This window comes from Eubalaena glacialis, chromosome 3 (assembly GCF_028564815.1).
Source record: "Eubalaena glacialis isolate mEubGla1 chromosome 3, mEubGla1.1.hap2.+ XY, whole genome shotgun sequence".
Classification (NCBI taxonomy): Eukaryota; Metazoa; Chordata; class Mammalia; order Artiodactyla; family Balaenidae; genus Eubalaena; species Eubalaena glacialis.
Window position 1 is genome coordinate 183,134,273 of NC_083718.1, and position 18,037 is coordinate 183,152,309.

Below are 18,037 nucleotides of genomic sequence, written 5' to 3' on the forward strand. Positions count from 1 at the left end.
ACACTAGTTAACATCCCAGGGTGTTTCCCACTTACTCACAAACCCCTACGACCACCCCAATAGCCCCCCATTTTATAGACAGGGAAACTGAGGCACAGAAAGTTTAGGGAAGTTACCCAAAGTCACACAGCTAGCAAGTGGCAAAGCTGGAATTCAAACCCGAGCAGCCTAGCTCTAGAGACTAGTCTGAACCACAATACCCTGTCACCAGTGTTGTTTCTATTGCTGTGCATCCACTGCTTGTGCAGTCACCAAATGCACACATTTCACATCAGCAGATGGCCATGTCCTCCTGCAGTGTTTATCTGGAGGTGACTAATGGCTTGGAGATGCCCACTTCTTCTGGCGTTTAGGTTCATGGCCACAAGTCACAGTGCCTGGGTATAAGTTATTTAAAGGGCAAGGAGACAGAGACAAGTTCAAAAGTAACCAACCATCTCAATTTAAAAGAAACTGATCAAACAAGAGTTTATGATAAAAACTTTATTGTCTTAAATATCAAATGTTTTACACATCACTTTTTCTTCAGAAAGTTCCTATTAAAAAAAAGAAAAATAAAATAAAGTGTTTTGATTACTTAGGGCTGACTTACATTTCAGTATCTGACAAAAACTCAAACCCAAATGCATCTAGTTCACTCAGCTGCAGAGAGGTCCTATGTCTAGCCCCTAAACCAATGGTACAATGCAACCAACTGTGGGATTCCTGAGTTTGGTTCCCTTAAGTTCTCAGAGTTTTCCCAACTCTCAAAACCAAAGCGTTATGGGAGTAAAAGAGCTACTGATTGGCAAGCCTATTTTGCCAACCTGCCTAGTTGTTCTTGTAAGATGCAGTAGTCTCAAAGCTTAAAGAAAAATCAGGAAAGCAATAGAAGTACAATTGCAAGAACAAAGGGGAAAAGAGGGGTTTCTATTTGCTAAAGTTTGCCAAATATGGCTACAAAACTGGTAAACAAACCTTACTTGAGTGCAAAGCCCATTAGCCCAACTTGCCATGGAAATAAAATTTTGAATAAAAATGGGCAAGTCAATGTTCATTGTAAGCGCATAGTAAAAAAAAGCAAATACATTGATCTGAGTATATCACCAGAACTATTTCGAAAGGATGATCAGGAGAATAGAGAATGGAAATATTATCATTCAGAGGGAAAGGTCTCAGATGGGAAGCATAAACTCAAAGCTGTGGGGCCTTCAGGGAAACAAAAAGAAGTCTAATTAGCATCAGGTAATCTCAGACCAAAGGAATCTAGAAACAAACTAATGTGACTGCCTCTGATAGGAAATTACAGAGGTCTACCTTTCTTTAAGTCACTGACGCATCATTCAAAGTTGTATGTAAAACAAACTCATGGTAAACAAAATAATTTATTAGTCATGCATCTTCCCAGGAAAAAAATATACCAGCATGCCCCTTCCCCAAGTCAGCTAATGAAAACCTTCCTATGGTACGTATTCAAAGAAATATAATTCTGTAAAAATTATTCTAATTCTGTATTCCACACCTCCACCCCAAGTCTTCTGTAGTTTGCTTAACTTTTTTTAGGTAAAAGAAATATCCTCTAACTCCTATGCCCTTGCACCATTTTCTCTGTAGCTTTCATTCCCTAAGATTGTGCTCTGAAACTTATCTGCTATATCCTCTCACCTTTCACAGCCCCCAGAGGGTCTAGATTACCAATCACCAATACATAACAGATAAACCTGTGAGAGTTTCCTAACTGTAAACCTCAGAAGTCACTAGCAGTTAAGGTCCAGAAATTCTACCTGTATCCTTCAGGATTACTACATACATGGTGATGTTTTAAATAATGGGTTAAAGAATGTCCTTTTGATGGAGCCGTCCTGTAGAAACATTTGGTAGAGCCTTGAATCTTCTTGTAAATAAATTTTGCCCACCATCCAGTCCCAGAACCACTGCTTGCTACATTTTCTGCTCTTGATTCCTATTTTCACATCTTGCACTCAGCTGCTTTAAAACAGCAAATCTTCCAGAATCCTCTGCTAAGTCCTGTTGGCCCAGATGGTTAGTATTCCAGAGCAGCCGTGCTCAGAGGGGGAGTGGGAAGGATGCCGCAGCACACTCCGTATTTCTACCCTGCATGGAAGGAGGTCCTGATGGAAGGAAAAGTTGACTGTCACTGGTGCATATTAGGTCATCTTCCATTTACTTGCACTTGCACTTCTATCCTGCCCAATTCCCCCTCCACCAACAGTATACATTGATTTCTGAATCCTTGATCTCTTCAAGTGTTTCTACCAAATGTTAGAACATTTTTTGTTGGTTTCTCCGAGTCCATTTTTTTTAAAATATTTTTTTTAGAGCAGTTTTAGGTTCACAGCATCTAATTCCATTTTGAGCCTGATTTTCCCAGTTTTCTCTGAATTTGAACCAAATCATCCTAGTATGACTTTTAAAATAAATGATGCTAATAGGCAAAAATAGATCTTGCACTTGAAGCTAAAATTTGTTTCATGTCTCTTTACTAGACTGAAAGCTTCACAAGAGCAGCTTCCAGTCTGTTTTAGTCACTCCTGTATCCCCAGTGCTCACCAGTACCTGGCACCCAGGCACTTAATGTTTGAATGAATAATGAACTCTTACTCAAAGATTCAAACTGCATAGCCTTCAAGAGAGTAAACGTTTCCTGTAATATAAGATTTTCTTGAACTTTTGCTCTGCCTTCACCACAATACTGACAGTGCAACAAAGAACATAATAAACACTTAGAAACCATTTTTTGGGGTATACCTGATACAAAAAAGCCATGTCATAATCCTTCTACCTGGGGAAATCTAATGATTTGGTGCAGGATAATTGTCAACCACCAATAAAGGTGAGCCTTAGGACCACTCCATGCATGCCTATCTCCAGGAGAGCCGTTTTCAGACTTCCCCGCTGCCCCCCTCCTTCCACTTTTATTCCCCACCCAAATTTGATGCCTCTGCTATTTGGAGAAACTAAGGCACAAGAGAAAATCAAGCATATCAAAGGTTCCTCCCCTAAGTCCTTTGATTTACTCAATGAACTCCTAGTAACATCTACCGAGGGACCACAAAGGTAGAGAATTTGAGCCATGATTTTACATCTCTGGTTCTCAAGGACATGCTTTGCATTTACTTTGTTAACAGGAATTGGCATTTTTAAATCTTTCAAAAAGAAAGCTATTTTTATTTTACAGAACTAAGTTAACATTCATCTTCTCGGCAGGGAACTCTTGAGAACTCTCTCTTTCTAGTTCAGCCGCGGACTACACTAAGTCACCAAATTCAAAGGAGATATTTGGCTTTTTGGTATCTGTGCTAGAGAATGCATAATCCAGTTAGCTTCTCTTATGATATGTTACCACTGATAACAAGTTTGAAATATGCAGCAGTTCAATTATCCTGCTTATACTCTCTGCAGGTGGCAAAGAGATAGGAAAAGGAAATCAGAATGTACTGCAACTCTTCTGGCCAGTTACTTGCAAGGCTGTTTTTCATATACATAAAAACCACCATAACTGAAGACTACATCTGTAGATATAAAAATTGTTTGCTTTTTAATCTATGTAAAATTAACTGTAGGATATCTGTCTATCACACATGTATATATACACATGAACTGATGGTTAAACCAACTAAATTTTTATGGCTTTTACTAGGGATAGTAAGCTGTGCTAAGGGAAAAACAGGCAGATTCCACCTTAGCTGGTTATCATAGAATCAGTGACACAAAGTCTCATATATCTTTCCATGTAACTCTCTTACTGGAGAAATGCTCTGGGAAAAAAATACAAGGTGTGTGTCTCCCTTCAGTATATATGGAGACAAGGAGCTCTGGAAAGTTCTGTAGGCTGCAAGGCAGAACAGTTTTCATACACACTCACCATCTATGTAGTTCCCTTTGCAACTGGTAATCTTTATACGTTAATGGCTAAAGCCCAAACTGTGGGATGAAGGCTACTGGCTGATGTCTGGATGCCTAAAGAGGTACGAGTGGAAATAATTTTTACCAGCTGCAACGGCAAAATCTATAGCCTAGGTATAGCTGTCTGGTTACCAAGCACATTCTTATACACAGGAACCAACTAAAGGGAAACTGCAGAAGTCATATAGGTAAATCTTCTCCTCTCTTTGGTGAATAAACAGATACCACCCTTGGAGGTACGTGCTGACCACAAGGCTGTCCATTACCGGTTATGGCAAAGGAGCTATCCAGTAAAGCAGCCCATTACTGGTTATGGCTGGCCATTATCAGTTCTGTTGGCAACCAGAGGAGTTCACAATGATTTTATCTTATTCTTGGAGAAGTTAATCTCTAATTTCTGCACTCTGAATAAAAATTGAAAATGAAGGTTCACTAGTGTCATGTTCCTGAATTCCTTTTGTGTTTTACAACTGCTAAATTTAAAAATGATTCAAAATCTTGACAATGTCAACAACTTTACTTTCATACAAACGATGGACAGGAAGATTTAAAAAATCAAAAGCAATTATAAGTTGAAAGATAAATGATGAAAAAGGACAAGGATATTTGGCAAGTGGGTTAAGCTCAAAGTATTCCTAATAAGAATACATGTACAACGATAGGCCTATCCAATTTTCTCCTAGAAATAAATATACATATACGTACAATAAAAGCTATCGTAATGAAACGTTTTCCAGATTGATATTCTATATCCCACCTGGGATTGACTCTCAAATCTCCACATTGTGAAAATTCAGTGGCCAAGCCTCTGAACAGTAGTCAGAGGAACTGCTAGTACAGAAAACTCTGAGGCCCATCTTCATACAGAAGGCCTTTTTGGAGGAGTCTACTGTCATAGACTCACCCCACTTTGTAACCCTACGCTCATCCCACTTTGTGACCCTAAAGATTTATAAGCTTAGAATAAATTCCCAAGCATACCCATAACGCAAATCAGGGGCCCATTGCACTGCTACTAAATTTTGCTTCAATCATAGCACCACTACTTAATTACAGTCACAGCTCTAAGTGTCAGTTGACAGAAATCCTATCAGCAGGTTCCTAATGCATCTTACATCTTTGGTGTAGGGCAGGCAAAAGGATCTACAGCACATGATTGTCTAAAAGAACACTTTAAAGACAATCTGGCTAACTTGTTCTGAGCGCCCTTCTGAACACAGTAAACTACAACTCTTTCTGTCAACCATTCCCTAACTTCAGAGGGTCATGAGGAATCTATGCAACTTTCCATCATATCACTCAGGCTCCTAACACACATACAAACCTCACAGCTAAAAGAAAGAACATGGAATAGGGTAAAAGAAATGTCTAAGTGCCCCCAAATCAAAAATTTTAAAACTCCTGAGATATGAGCCTCCATTTTGATTGTGCTCAATGACGTGAATTTTGATAGAAAGAATAAGCTTTTAAAGAGAGTAAGACTTTAGACAAAAATCACTTAAAGTTAAAAGTTCACAAATCACCCTTTTGAAGCTTCTGTTTCAAACACATTGCAAATCATAACCTGGAATAGGGAATTATCATTCTCAAAATTCTCTTCAATAAAACCAAGATTTCAGATTCCTGCTAGGTACATAAGAGGGTTTATTTTCCACGAAAAAAAGTATCTAAAATCTACCCAGTAGAATTATTGCACAGTGGGGCCCACAGGACAATGATTTCCAAGGGCTAGTCCTCATATAAAAAAAGGCCACAATAAATACATCTATATACTATGCCCCACTCTAACTTGACATGTGTAAACACAAATATGACGAACCTTGCTTAAAAAAAGAAACTCCTGAGGAAAGAAAGGGATGGAAAACTCTACCAAGGCCACTTGAGTCAGAAACTCCAATTACTATTTCCACTGCCAGGAAAGACACTCACCAAATACACTGACCATTCCAAGCACCAAGATAAACCAGTGACAAGGTTATTTATCACACTTGAATATTTCACTCAGATCACAGCTCAAACTGAGCTTTAGAAGAACTTCCTAGAAGAAGATGAGTTTGGAAAGGAAATAAACTGCTGGCAATCAACCCACTAGCTGAACCTAAGTTCATCATTAGTCATTAAGGGTTGAGTTGTGATCAGTGAGATGCTACCAAACCTAGTCACTAGTTAATTCCAGTGTTTAGGCCATTATTTTTCACTCACAGTTCTTGAAACATCACCATGACATTTGCAAATGGAATTACAGTTTTTTCTTTCTTTTTTTAAATCTGGGTAGCACCATGGTTCGCTCTAATGTTAATTCCCTCACAGTATCCCACCCAAGATATCTGGCAATCCACGCAGCAGCCCGTGATATACAAAGCAGCCCAAGTTTTAAACCCTCCCAACTCATCCCATTAAAATGTCAAATCCTAACCACACGAATAAAAACATACCACTCTAGGAGATATTCTTCAATTTCCTGTTACCACTGATGAATCATAATACATAAAGCACTAAGTATGATTCCAAACACCAAACCATGTCATCAAGTTCGTAGACCAAAAACTGAGTCAACAAGCCATACCTTGCCTACAGCACAGACACAGCCAAATTATGAAGTTGATCTGTTTTTAGCTGCATGGGTGGTGGGATTTCTCACGGCTTCTGCTTTTTAAAGCATTCACTCTCATTCTAAAATGGTATGCTATACACAAAACCACCAGTTTTATTCCAGAATACATCATCTTAATGTTAATAAAAAGCTTCTGTATGCACATACTGCCAATACATTTAAAAAGGCCCAAATTTTAACAAATAGAATAGACAAATTCATCAGACAAGAGATCATAAATTACTTTGGCCGAAAAAAATCTTTAAAAAAAATCTGGCTCGACATTCTGCTTGCAGGTTTCTACATAGACGTGTATGTGGTGAGTGTGTACGTGTAGATATATAGCTTTTTTTAAGGGAATGGAGTATGGTCTAGCCCACTTTTCCATGGTTATGTAGGAACTACAATGTTCTTTGCTAGCAAAACAAGAAGTGCAAGGTCTGCATTTCCACCAACTCGATGCAAAGCCCCAAGAGCTTCCTGCAAAGTAAAGCCGGCACGGAGAATCCGGTTAATGTCCGCAGCAGGAAAAATTAATGGTGCAAGAAAGGAGGGACTTGATGATGGATGGCTGGTAGGTGGTACAAATTCTAGAAGTGGCCCTGCAGCTTCAGAACAGACATTTTCTCTAGTCTCAGGCCTGTCTGTCACTGGATTCTGTGTGCCCTGACCCAAATCTTTAACCAATATGAAACTGGATGACAAGGACTCAGTTTGCTCAGAAGTCTGACTGAGTGCATCCTCCTCACCTGCTGAAAGTCCGGGTGAAATTTCTACACCAAAGGTGCAATGTAGTTGATTGGATGTTTCAGCTGAGGCTACAGTGACAGAACTGCTCTCATTTGTTGACTCCTTAGACTTGGGGACACCTTCCTTATCAGTTAATACGCCATCACCTGGACCCCTGAAGTTAATATTTTCTACATCTTCTACTCCAGCGTCAGTTGAAGTGTATGTTAATTCTTCTGTCTTCACTGTTACAGATATGGCCTGATGAAAGGAGACCTGTGAACAGTGTTCACTCTGGGTAGCTGTAAGATGCTCATTTTGGGTCCATCTCTCAGAAAGGTCCTTAATACCTGTTTGGCCCTCAGTTACTGTCTCTGATTGACAGATAACTTCTTCCGATGTGTTTTCTGAAGCTGGTTGACTACTAATGACCAAAAGTTCATGAAGTTCCTTCAAGGCTGCCGTTACAGATGAGCAAGATTCCTCTGTGGACTCTACAGATGGCTGACAACTGCCACAGAGACTTATTAAAGAGGAGGGGCAATTCCCGTATTCTTTACTTGTTCCAGACATTTCAACATTGCTTTCTGGAAGCTGTAAATCCTGAGTGGAAATGGAATTACTCAAAATTTCAGAGGAAGGGTTACATTTTGATGTTTCTACTTCCATCAAGGGATTATCTAAGGTGAGATCAGATGCACCGATGTTCCTGACACTGGTATTCTGACCACCTGCTGAATTAAGCACAGCAACTAGGGACTCTTCAACTATATCTACTTCCATAAGTGTTTCTGAACTTGAGCAGCCAAAGCATCCTGAAGGTAGAATATTTTTCTCTGTACCCGAAAGGTCCACAGTCTGCTGTAGCCTGTCTCCTTTCATTGTAGCTTCCGAACCAATACCTCTTTGTTGATCCTGTTGCCCTTCTCCAAGAAGTTCAAGGTCCCCTGTGTTACAAAGATGTTCTCGGTCATGTAGAGCATTCTGTTGTATAACCTCATGCTGTTCATTCCTTGGTTCTTCATGCTGCTGAAGGCCACTCGCTTGACTCAGGTCCTGATATTCTGGATGCCAACCCTTTTCATCTTTTAGCCTCTGTGGTTCTTGCATCCTAGTGACAGATAAACTAACTTCCTGTCTTGTGTGGAGATGAGATGTGAGGCCCTGGGTGCTTCTTTCAGCAGATTTCTCTAGATTATCTGCAACAATGGCTTCTTCGAGTGAATTCTGCAAAGGCATAGCTGGACTCTGGTCTGCTGGAGCACTGTCTGCTGAAGAAGCACAATCAGAAAGATCCTGCAGAGGAAGATGTTCTTTCTTTTCAGAGGTTACCTGGAATTCAGCTGAAGCCTTCAAAGCCTTCAGAGCTTTAGGTTCAGTGCTGTCTGGGTCGGTGGGCTCAACAGGGCAGACTGAAGCAGAGACAGAGTGAGCAAGGCTTGAAGGATTACCGATCTCAGGACTCTGTCCTGAAGGATGGGCTTGATGGTTAAATCCATCTGAAGTTGGTAATGATGACATTCCCAGTGAGGTAGTTTCTTTACCGCTTTTCTCTATATAGAACAACAGTGAAAGGAAAAAAGATTAATTAGCAGGTTACAGAGGCCACTACATTATCAGAGAACACAAATCTAAACAGGACACAACAAAATCAGGTCCTTAAACTTGGGTTTGTCTTATGTTTATAGACTTTATACAAGAACCATTCTCATCATGGTGGACAATTTAACATCATAGCATCAGGATAAGAGGTAGGCATGTTCTTAACAAAATATGTGTACTGTAATTCAATATTTTTATTTAAGTACCACATAAGGGCTGAGTTAGTGCTCAAGACTGAAGGACATTTATGTATCTTTATTCTCAGTGGGTTCAGAACTCTAGAATAGTTTCTCCAAGTGTGTTCTCTCTATCACTTGCCCTAAAATCACCTGGGATGTTTCCTAAGCATGCAGATTCTGGATACCATCCTTGGGATAAACCCAGGAATTTGTATTTTCAGTAAGTTCCTCAGGTGATTCTTAAAAGCACAATACAATCTTGAGGATTTCAGTACTAGAATGATTCTCGTGCCAATTCACTTTCAGAGTGTCAAATGTGAACACTGAGAAGTCTAAACCAGGTATATCTGGGACACAGCAGGAATTATAAAGAGAAATAAGAATGTGATACTACTCAGGGACCTTCAGAAGACAGAGAAGCAAACATTCTATTTATTTCTATCCAAACATTCCAAAAACTATGTGAGCTTGACCCAGAACAAAAAAAAGCACTAAAGATCAAACAGATTAAATCCCAATTATTGTCTTACCAAATAATGCAATTTTAAAAAGGATTATCAGTTACTTTATCACATTAACAACTAAGTAAGAATATTTAAGTACTTTAAGGGCAGGGAAATGTGGGCAGGGGAGGGCAGTGGAGGGATATAGTTCATAAATTTTCCAATAAGCAATAACAATTTAGATCCACTGCAACTTACTGACCACTCATAAAAAATGGAAGGATTAAATACCACACCTCAATGTAAACATCATGATGTCTTTAAACATCAGTTCCAACTCTCCTTTTGCCACTAATCCAATTAAAAATTGACCTCTATGCAATTATTACAAGATCTTTAATTAAAAGTCAAAGGCTGGTAACAAAAATGACATCACAATACAAACTATTAGGACAGATGCAACTCAAATGCTTCATGTTGACTGTACCTTAAGAAGTCATGAAGCAATGCAGTTATGATTCAAAAGGCTCTAAATCGTTCTAATCCAACATAGGTTAACAGCTTGAAAAGATAAAGCACTATGTCAGGAAGTTACTGACTTCTTGTGAAATAATCTTATAGTTTAGGGATAAACAGGAAAACAGCGTATATCTCAGTGCAAACTATATTCATTATAGTCTAGAAACACAGTTATTAGTTTTATTTATCAATCTCTAAGGCTGACTCTGAAAGAGGTTCAATTTTGAGTTAATGAGAACACAAAGATGCACTGTGGTGAAATATCCATGTTATTAGCAGCACAGAGGTGGGCAAAGGTAATGGCCTTCTGGCAACGGTACGTCAGTTATAACAGCTGGGGGAGGTGAAGGTGAACATGACCTCAACGTACTCCGTACTCACTATGAAAGCAGCATATAGTCCTCCTGTAGCTGAGATGGTCAGTTTCACTGGCCTAAGTCCTAAACGTAGGGGAGGACTAGGTCAGTACTATAGGACAGGAGAAGAGGATGAGGACAACGGACATTAATAATTAAAGATGGCTGCTTTTAACCCATCCTTACAAGGAAAATGAAAGAAAGAAGCAATTAAATGCTATATATCTAATTACAACCAGCCTGCAAACCCCTATAAAGTCCTAGGTTGATAGTCTAAAAAGACCACTTTTCCTTCTTTTAATAGATCAGTCAGTGCACTCAGGCTGACATTTATCATATCTGCACTACAGGGATATGGAAGCAGAGAGCCTCCTGTGTAAAACTGTCAGGCTAGGGAGAGAGGGAAAAGCAAAGTTTCAGCTCTTGTTGGAAGATTAAACTTCAGTCCTGCCTATGTTATTGACTCTGTGACCCTGGCCAAGTCACCTGGCCTGTTTCCATTTCTTCTTCAACAGAATGAAAATTTCAGCCCCTCTATAATGCTGGTAGTTGTGTGCAGTAATGTGAAAAATACACTTTCAGTTTTTCAGAAGAAAGGGACTTATAAAATCCCTAATAACACAGTCATCTCCAACAACAAAGTGCTGTGATGCTAATATTCTTGATTTGATATTCACAATGGTCACTTGTTTTCGCTGGGATTTTTTCCCCCTCGAACTGTTCTAATGACTGATAAAATTTTAAATAGGAAACCATGCTTAGATATGTATGTATGCCAACATACAAATACACATACAGGCTAGTTGTAACCAGATTAAACAAGGTGAAATGGTGAATGACAGAAGCTAAATTCCAGAACTGCTGCGGATACGAAGTCTTTCAGACCACAGACGATGACTGGGTGGAAGGTTTAACGTGGTGTCTATAAATACCTGGTCTGGGGCCCACTCCAGCTGCAGTACACACACACTACATGCATCATGGCTTCTGACGCTCTGTTTGAATTAGGAAACAGACAAGCAAACTTGGGTTAACAATGCAAACCACACAGCATGCAGGGTTATAGTCTCCATTCCTTTGCCATCTTTAAGATCAGGAACTGGCAGAGTCGAAGTGGGGGAATGTTCCTGTAGTTTGGACATCAAAAAGATTGGCTGGTTGCTTTAATTCTCTCACAATACATAAAGCAATGTGTCAACTTCAACAGATTTTCAACAGAACTTGGAAAGAAATTAATTTTACACACCTACACAGAGAATTCATGGGCAAACATGTGAAATAGGTGAAAAAAAGTAGATCCATAGACAGAATTACATGATATGGAAATCCTATGGAGTAAAGGTGAGCGAACACATATTATAGAAACTTTCAAAATTTCTTTTTCAGTTGAGATTTATTTTTAGAAGAAGAACAAACCAAACCTGATTACTTATCCTGGCTTACCTTCTTTATTTTTTAAAATACTCTGAATTATTACTTTTTTGAATTATTTTTTAATCAATAGAAAAGATAAAGATATTCTGCTATAGAGTATCCACCAAAGAGACAGTTTTTAGCAAAAATACGTTCACCTACTATGTCTAGAGGTAGGTGATTTTGATAATAGTGGGAAGCTGATGTTCCAAACAAATAGAATCTGATGTTGAAGAATTATCTCACTATTTAAACATTACAAAAATTAGCGCAAGCCATATATTGTCAGTAACAAAAGGTCACATGGGTAAAGAGCCACTTCCTTTTAATCCTTTAAAACTGGTACGCCCCCTTCACTATGGCTGAAAACATCTGTGGTTTCTATTTTAATCTCTTCAACTTTTTATTAAAAGAAAGTAATTACTCAAAGAGGGTAACTGTTAGTAGGCTATAAAGCACTGCTACCGTCAGCTAGTGTTTCTCCAGTAAAAGCACCAAAACTGTGGGGGGAACAATAGAGGTTTCACAAAATGATAACATATCCTCATTTTATTAATGTATAGTATTATGACTAAGCTGACAAGTTACTAAACAAAACAAAACAAAACAAAACAAAAAGTAAAACCTTCTAAGTAGATATGTCAAACTCATTCAAGCTTGCCTTGCGGGTAAGGTTAAAACTATTAATTTAGTCTTTCTCTGCCTGGTTGTTCAAAATTCTCCCCTTCCTACCAAATACTTAAATCACAACCCAAACTGTACTTCATATGTAAAACTGAGCCAAAAGGTGGTGGTGGAGCAGATGCTGAACAAAGCCAGCTTGGAAACTCCACCTGCCACTCACGCTCATTCTAAAGAGTCTCAAGGCTGGACCACTGGATGTTCTCTGGTGATACACACTGGCAAAATCTGGCTGCTTATTGTTAAAGCTCTTATCTTTTTTGTCCTTAGGAGAAAGCTATTCCCTGAACTTGGAGCTCTAATACATTTCACTATATCAGCAAATGCAATGTGTGATATTAGTCACTAATGAAGAATTACAGCTCAAGACTTGAAAATAACTCAGACTTAAAAGTTAATTCTCTTTAGCTTCTAGAAAATATATTCCAGAGTCACTGTTCTGTAACAGATGGGGAAATTTTATCCACAGAAGTGGGATTTCGGCATAACTGTGTCCCTCCATTTTACCCAGAACACTTGGTTTGATCTTTAGAATTAAAGAAGCTACAACAACTGAGACTTAGGAAAAAAAAGTGTTAGGTAGCTTCATTTCGGTGGCAGCACTTTCAGTAGATATTAAAAAGCTTAGTGTTGCTTAGTCACAGACACAGTGTCATCCTCCAAAATAAATGGGCCTAAGAAAAGAACAAGAAAATTTCCAGGAAATGTTGAACTCAAAAGGAAGTTTCTGCTTACTGTTATAATTTTCTTCAAGAAAAAAAAAGACAGGATTCTTTAGGAATCCCACCAAAATGTGCCTAAGCAAAGAACTCCCCACTCTATCTTGGACACAGCAATGGATTGCTATTTCTGGATCTGTTGAAACACGGGCGTTTTTCTGTACTGTATTTAGAGATGGGAGGAGGCAGTAAGAAGACAAGGAACATACCTACAACAGGACGATGAGACGGATTACGACTGGAAAGGTCCCTAGTCCCCTCTGAAGCTCCAACTTCCCTGGCTCACCCACCAATAACGAGTATTATTTAAGAGCTTGGCCACTCCAAATACCTGCATCCTCTACAGATTTTTGAAGGGCTTCTGCTAATTCTTGGTCTGCAATCTCCTCTGGCCGTACTTCCTCTCGCCCGGCCCCATATGCCAACCGGGCACACTCTGGTAACTCCCCCTCAGGAAGGAAGGTGGTCTTTGAGCCTGTGGTGCCGATCACGAGTACATTTTTCTTGAGGTCAATGGAACACTTAGAAAAAGAAACCAAACACTGATGATAGCAGATAGAACACGATGCAGGAAAACTATGATCTTGAATTTAAAACTCCATTCACAAAGAGCAACACTGACAGAGATGGCTCAAAAAACCAATTTTATCTAAAAGTATTTAAACTTTAAGCTATGTGACATTGTTAATTTAGAATCTGTATCTATATATATATTTTAAAATTTTATTTAATTTATTTATTTGTTTTTGGCTGCGTTGGGTCTTCGTTGCTGCGCACTGACTTTCTCTAGTTGCGGCGAGCAGGGGCTACTCTTCGTTGCGGTGCATGGGCTTCTTTCTCATTGCAGTGGCTTCTCTTGTTGCGGAGCACGGGCTCCAGTAGTTGTGGCACATGGGCTCAGTAGTTGTGGTGCGAGGGCTCTAGAGCGCAGGCTCAGTAGCTGTGGCGCACGGCCTTAGTTACTCCGCGGCATGTGGGATCTTCCCGGACCAGGGCTCGAACCTGTGTCCCCTGGATTGGCAGGCGGATTCTTAACCACTGCGCCACCAGGGAAGCCCTAGAATCTTTTTTTTTTTTTTTTTTAAATAAATTTATTTATTTATTTTTGGCTGCATTGGGTCTTCGTTGCTGTGCGCGTCTTTCTCTAGTTGTGGTGAGTGGAGGCTACTGTTCGTTGCGGTGCATGGGCTTCTCATTGTGGTGGCTTCTCTTGTTGCGGAGCTCAGGCTCTAGCCTCGTGAGCTTCAGTAGTTGTGGCACATGGGTTCAGTAGTTGTGGCGCACGGGCTCAGTAGTTGTGGTGCACGGGCTTAGCTGCTACGCTGCATGTGGGATCTTCCCGGACCAGGGCTTGAACCCAGGTCACCTGCATTGGCAGGTAGATTCTTAACCACTGTGCCACTAGGGAAGCCCCCTAGAATCTTTTTTAATATTTAAATTGTATAGCAGAATGATCTTTATGGGATACAGTTTACACTTCTTTGTCAAACACAGCAATTGTTCATGTCTGAATTCAAATGCAATACATATTCATTGTACAAAATTTGGAAAACTGCACGCCATAATCAGCAGCCACACTTTTTAGAAACATATCAGTGACTTTTTAAAAACTAAAACTGAGACATACCATTTATATAGGTCTACATTTTTGCTTTTTGCTTAGTGTATAAAGTACAGCTTATATTGAAAGTCTATGCCAATGGTCTCAAAAGTGATACATGGACAAGATGAGCTCTACAAAAGTATTCTGTATTTCATACTTATGCTATCCTCTTTTTCAGTATAGTTTTATAATTACTTAATATAGGACAGTTACACACATATATTTTGAATCCGTAAAGCTGGAGACTGCTAGTCTATACCATGACTTAAAAATAGCGATAAATAAATAAATAAATAGGGAGAGATTAGCAACAAGTTAATAAATCAGGTTTTATTTATATGTGCATTCGCTCATTCCTTCTACTTAAAACTATGCACCTGGATTTGAATATCAATGCAATATATTTCAATGGGAATTTAACATTAAACATTTAAAAAAGAGTATTAGTGTGCTTGCTTAGGCAGCACATATACTAAAACTGGAACGATGCAGAGATTAGCATGGCCCCTGCGCAAGGATGACACGCAAATTCGTGAAGGGTTCCATATTTTTATATTACTCAGCCATAAAAAAGAACGAAATACTGCCATTTTCAGTGATGTGGATGGACCTAGGGATTGTCATACTGAGTGAAGTAAGTCAGACAGAGAAAAACAAATATATGATATTGCGTATATGTGGAATCTAAAAAAAATGGTACAAATGAACCTATTTACAAAACAGAAACTGAGTCACAGATGTAGAAAACAAACTCATGGTTTCCAAGGGGAAAAGGGTGGGAGGGATAAATTGGGAGATTGGGATTGACATATACACACTACTATATATGTATCGATAAGATAGATAACTAATAAGAACCTACTGTATAGCACAGGGAATTCTATTCAATACTCTGTAATGACCTATATGGGAAGAGAATCTAAAAAAGAGTAGACAGCTGAAACTAACACAACATTGTAAATCAACTATACTCCAATTTAAAAAAAAGAAAAAAAAGAATATCAGTGACATAAAAATGTTGACTAGATATGAAACCTTGTTGGGAAAATTTTTACTACCCAAGAGCACAATAATTGCTTCTTCAATGAGTGAAGTTTATCTTTAAACAAATTATTAGGCTTCAGAATGGAAATATAAAAATCACTGCAAATGAAAATATTTATAAATCATTCTCCCTGTACTAAATAAACATTTCCATTCCCAACATCTTATGTACACCTTTTTTCCTTAATCTCGAAGCTCTTCTCCCCAAGTATTGTTTGACCAGCTACTAAGGATTTACTAAACTTAGGCTCGCAGTAAAATCATCATTGTGTATTATGTACATCTCCCTACAAACCCATCAAAAAATTACTTGAGGCACTTCCCTGGTGGTCCAGTGGTTAAGACTCTGCACTCCCAATGCAGGGGGCCTGGGTTCAATCCCTGATCTGGGAACCAGATCCCGCATGCCGCAACTAAGAGCCCGCATGCCACAATCAAAAGATCCCGCACTTGGCAGCGAAGATCCCGCATGCTACAACTAAGACCCAGAGCAGCCAAATAAATAAATATTTTTTAAAAATTGTTTTAAAAAAATTACTTGAGTTCTAATCAGAAACTAAAAATTACACAAGGGAACCAAATTGTCCATTATAGTCTCAAAACAGATGGCAAGATTCAACAGATTCAGAAAGATTTCACAAAAAGGTTCTATTTCTACTGATACAGAATTTCAAACCTTGTATGACAACATCACCAATTAAGGACCTTTCCAGGTTTGAAGTCATGCTTCTTAGTTTTGCAGTATGTACAGCCATGACGGAATAACCATTTAACACACAAAAAGCCAACGCAAAAAGAAAGTGAAGCTCTTAATTACCTGATGCCGTTTCAGCATGTCCAGTCCCAAAAGCATGTCCATGGGCTGTTCCTCAAGTATAGAGAAGGAACACGCCAGGAAATCTCCTTCAATTTGAACCTGAGCTAAAGCACATGAAGAAAGGAAGAGGTTACTGATTTTTCCAGGGAAGGTCTGGAAATGTATCGATCATTCTGTGTCTTTCTTCCCGCAATCAGTCAAAGTCAAGCCAAAGCATGCAAACAAGTGGGTTAAGTATGAAAATCCAATAAGGCCAATAATCAGGTTAAAAGCCAATGAAAGCACCAGCTCATAAAGTGGATTGGGTAGAACTACTGCCCACAAGACCTGGCTTGATATATGATACACGCTCAGCTGGTGAGGAAAGTTGGCATTAAGAATTTAAAAAAAAAAAAGAAAAATAAAAGACCAAGACCAATTCCTCCAATATTAACCACCTGCTTCCTGTACACTTACAAAAGGCTTTCTAAAAGGAAAATAAAATCAGTACACTTTAAACCTTTTAAATTAAGCTCCAAGAAGTAAACTGTTTATTACTGCCTGTTATAACCAAGTTTCTTTGCTTGAAGTCTCCTGCTTTGCCGCTTTCCTCAATTACTCCTCTTATTTCATATGTAAGATGTTTTTTTAAAAAAACGACTTTGTCATTAACTATGTCTTATGAGCAGAAAAGTATATGAAATATATATATATATATATACTGTATATATATAGTATAAAGCATAATAAAACAAATACCCATGCATCTATTTCCCAGGTTAAGAAACAGAAAACTAAGAAGTTTCCTGTATGTCCTACTGATCATAGCTTATTCTTTGCCTCCTCCAACCCTCCCAACTATCTTGGTTTTTATGTTAATCATTCCCATCTTTTCTTAGAGTTCTTACCATTTTTATATGATTTCTAAGCAACATTTTGGTTAGTTTTGTGGTTTTGAACTATGACTTGCTTCTTTTACCCAAAAGATATTTTGAGATATTTTATTCCTGTGGGTGCACGTGACTATATTTCTTTCATTTATACCACCCCTAAGAGTAAGTACTGTAATGTCTAAGACACCACCACTGATTTATTTATCCATTCTGCTGCTATGGGACTTTTGGGTTGCTTCCAGTTTCTGCCGTTGTAAGCAATGCTAACGTGAGCATTCTTGCACTTGTCTCCTGGTGTGCCGTGAGTTTCTCTAAGGTATACTCTAAAAACATACAGGGTTCTAGGGGATATTAGCTCAGCTCTACTTGATGCTGAATTATTTTCCAAAATGTTTCCAGGGTTTTTTTTTTTTTTTCCCCAGGGGTTTTTGGAAAGTTCCCATTGTTCCACATTCTCCCAACACTCAATATTATTAGATTTAAAATCTGGCAAGTAATTCTCTATTTCCCTGATTAATGAGATAAAGCAATTTTTCACACACTTATTAACCATCTGAGTTT

The 18,037-nt window shown here is 38.7% G+C and overlaps 1 protein-coding gene and 1 non-coding gene across 5 annotated transcripts in view; one reads left to right on the forward strand and one right to left on the reverse strand.

Moving 5' to 3' along the window:
- Positions 1-495: 495 nt before the first annotated feature.
- Positions 496-18,037, reverse strand: part of DDI2 (DNA damage inducible 1 homolog 2) — a 42,425-nt gene continuing 24,883 nt past the window's right edge. The window contains exons 7-10 of one of the 4 annotated variants that reach the window (XM_061184907.1): positions 16,605-16,708; positions 13,472-13,661; positions 11,260-11,322; positions 8,696-8,781 (exon numbers count right to left, since the gene is read on the reverse strand). In XM_061184907.1, the coding sequence (XP_061040890.1) occupies positions 11,306-11,322; positions 13,472-13,661; positions 16,605-16,708 (311 nt within the window). In that variant the 3' untranslated portion in view covers positions 8,696-8,781; positions 11,260-11,305. Of the gene's footprint in view, positions 2,112-5,911; positions 8,782-11,259; positions 11,323-13,471; positions 13,662-16,604; positions 16,709-18,037 lie in introns of those variants that run through there. The other 3 variants (XM_061184906.1, XM_061184908.1, XM_061184905.1) reach the window with 3 other exon arrangements.
- On the forward strand, positions 15,192-15,295 carry LOC133089211 (U6 spliceosomal RNA). Its single transcript, XR_009700596.1, has one exon. It is a non-coding gene; the product is annotated as a U6 spliceosomal RNA (small nuclear RNA).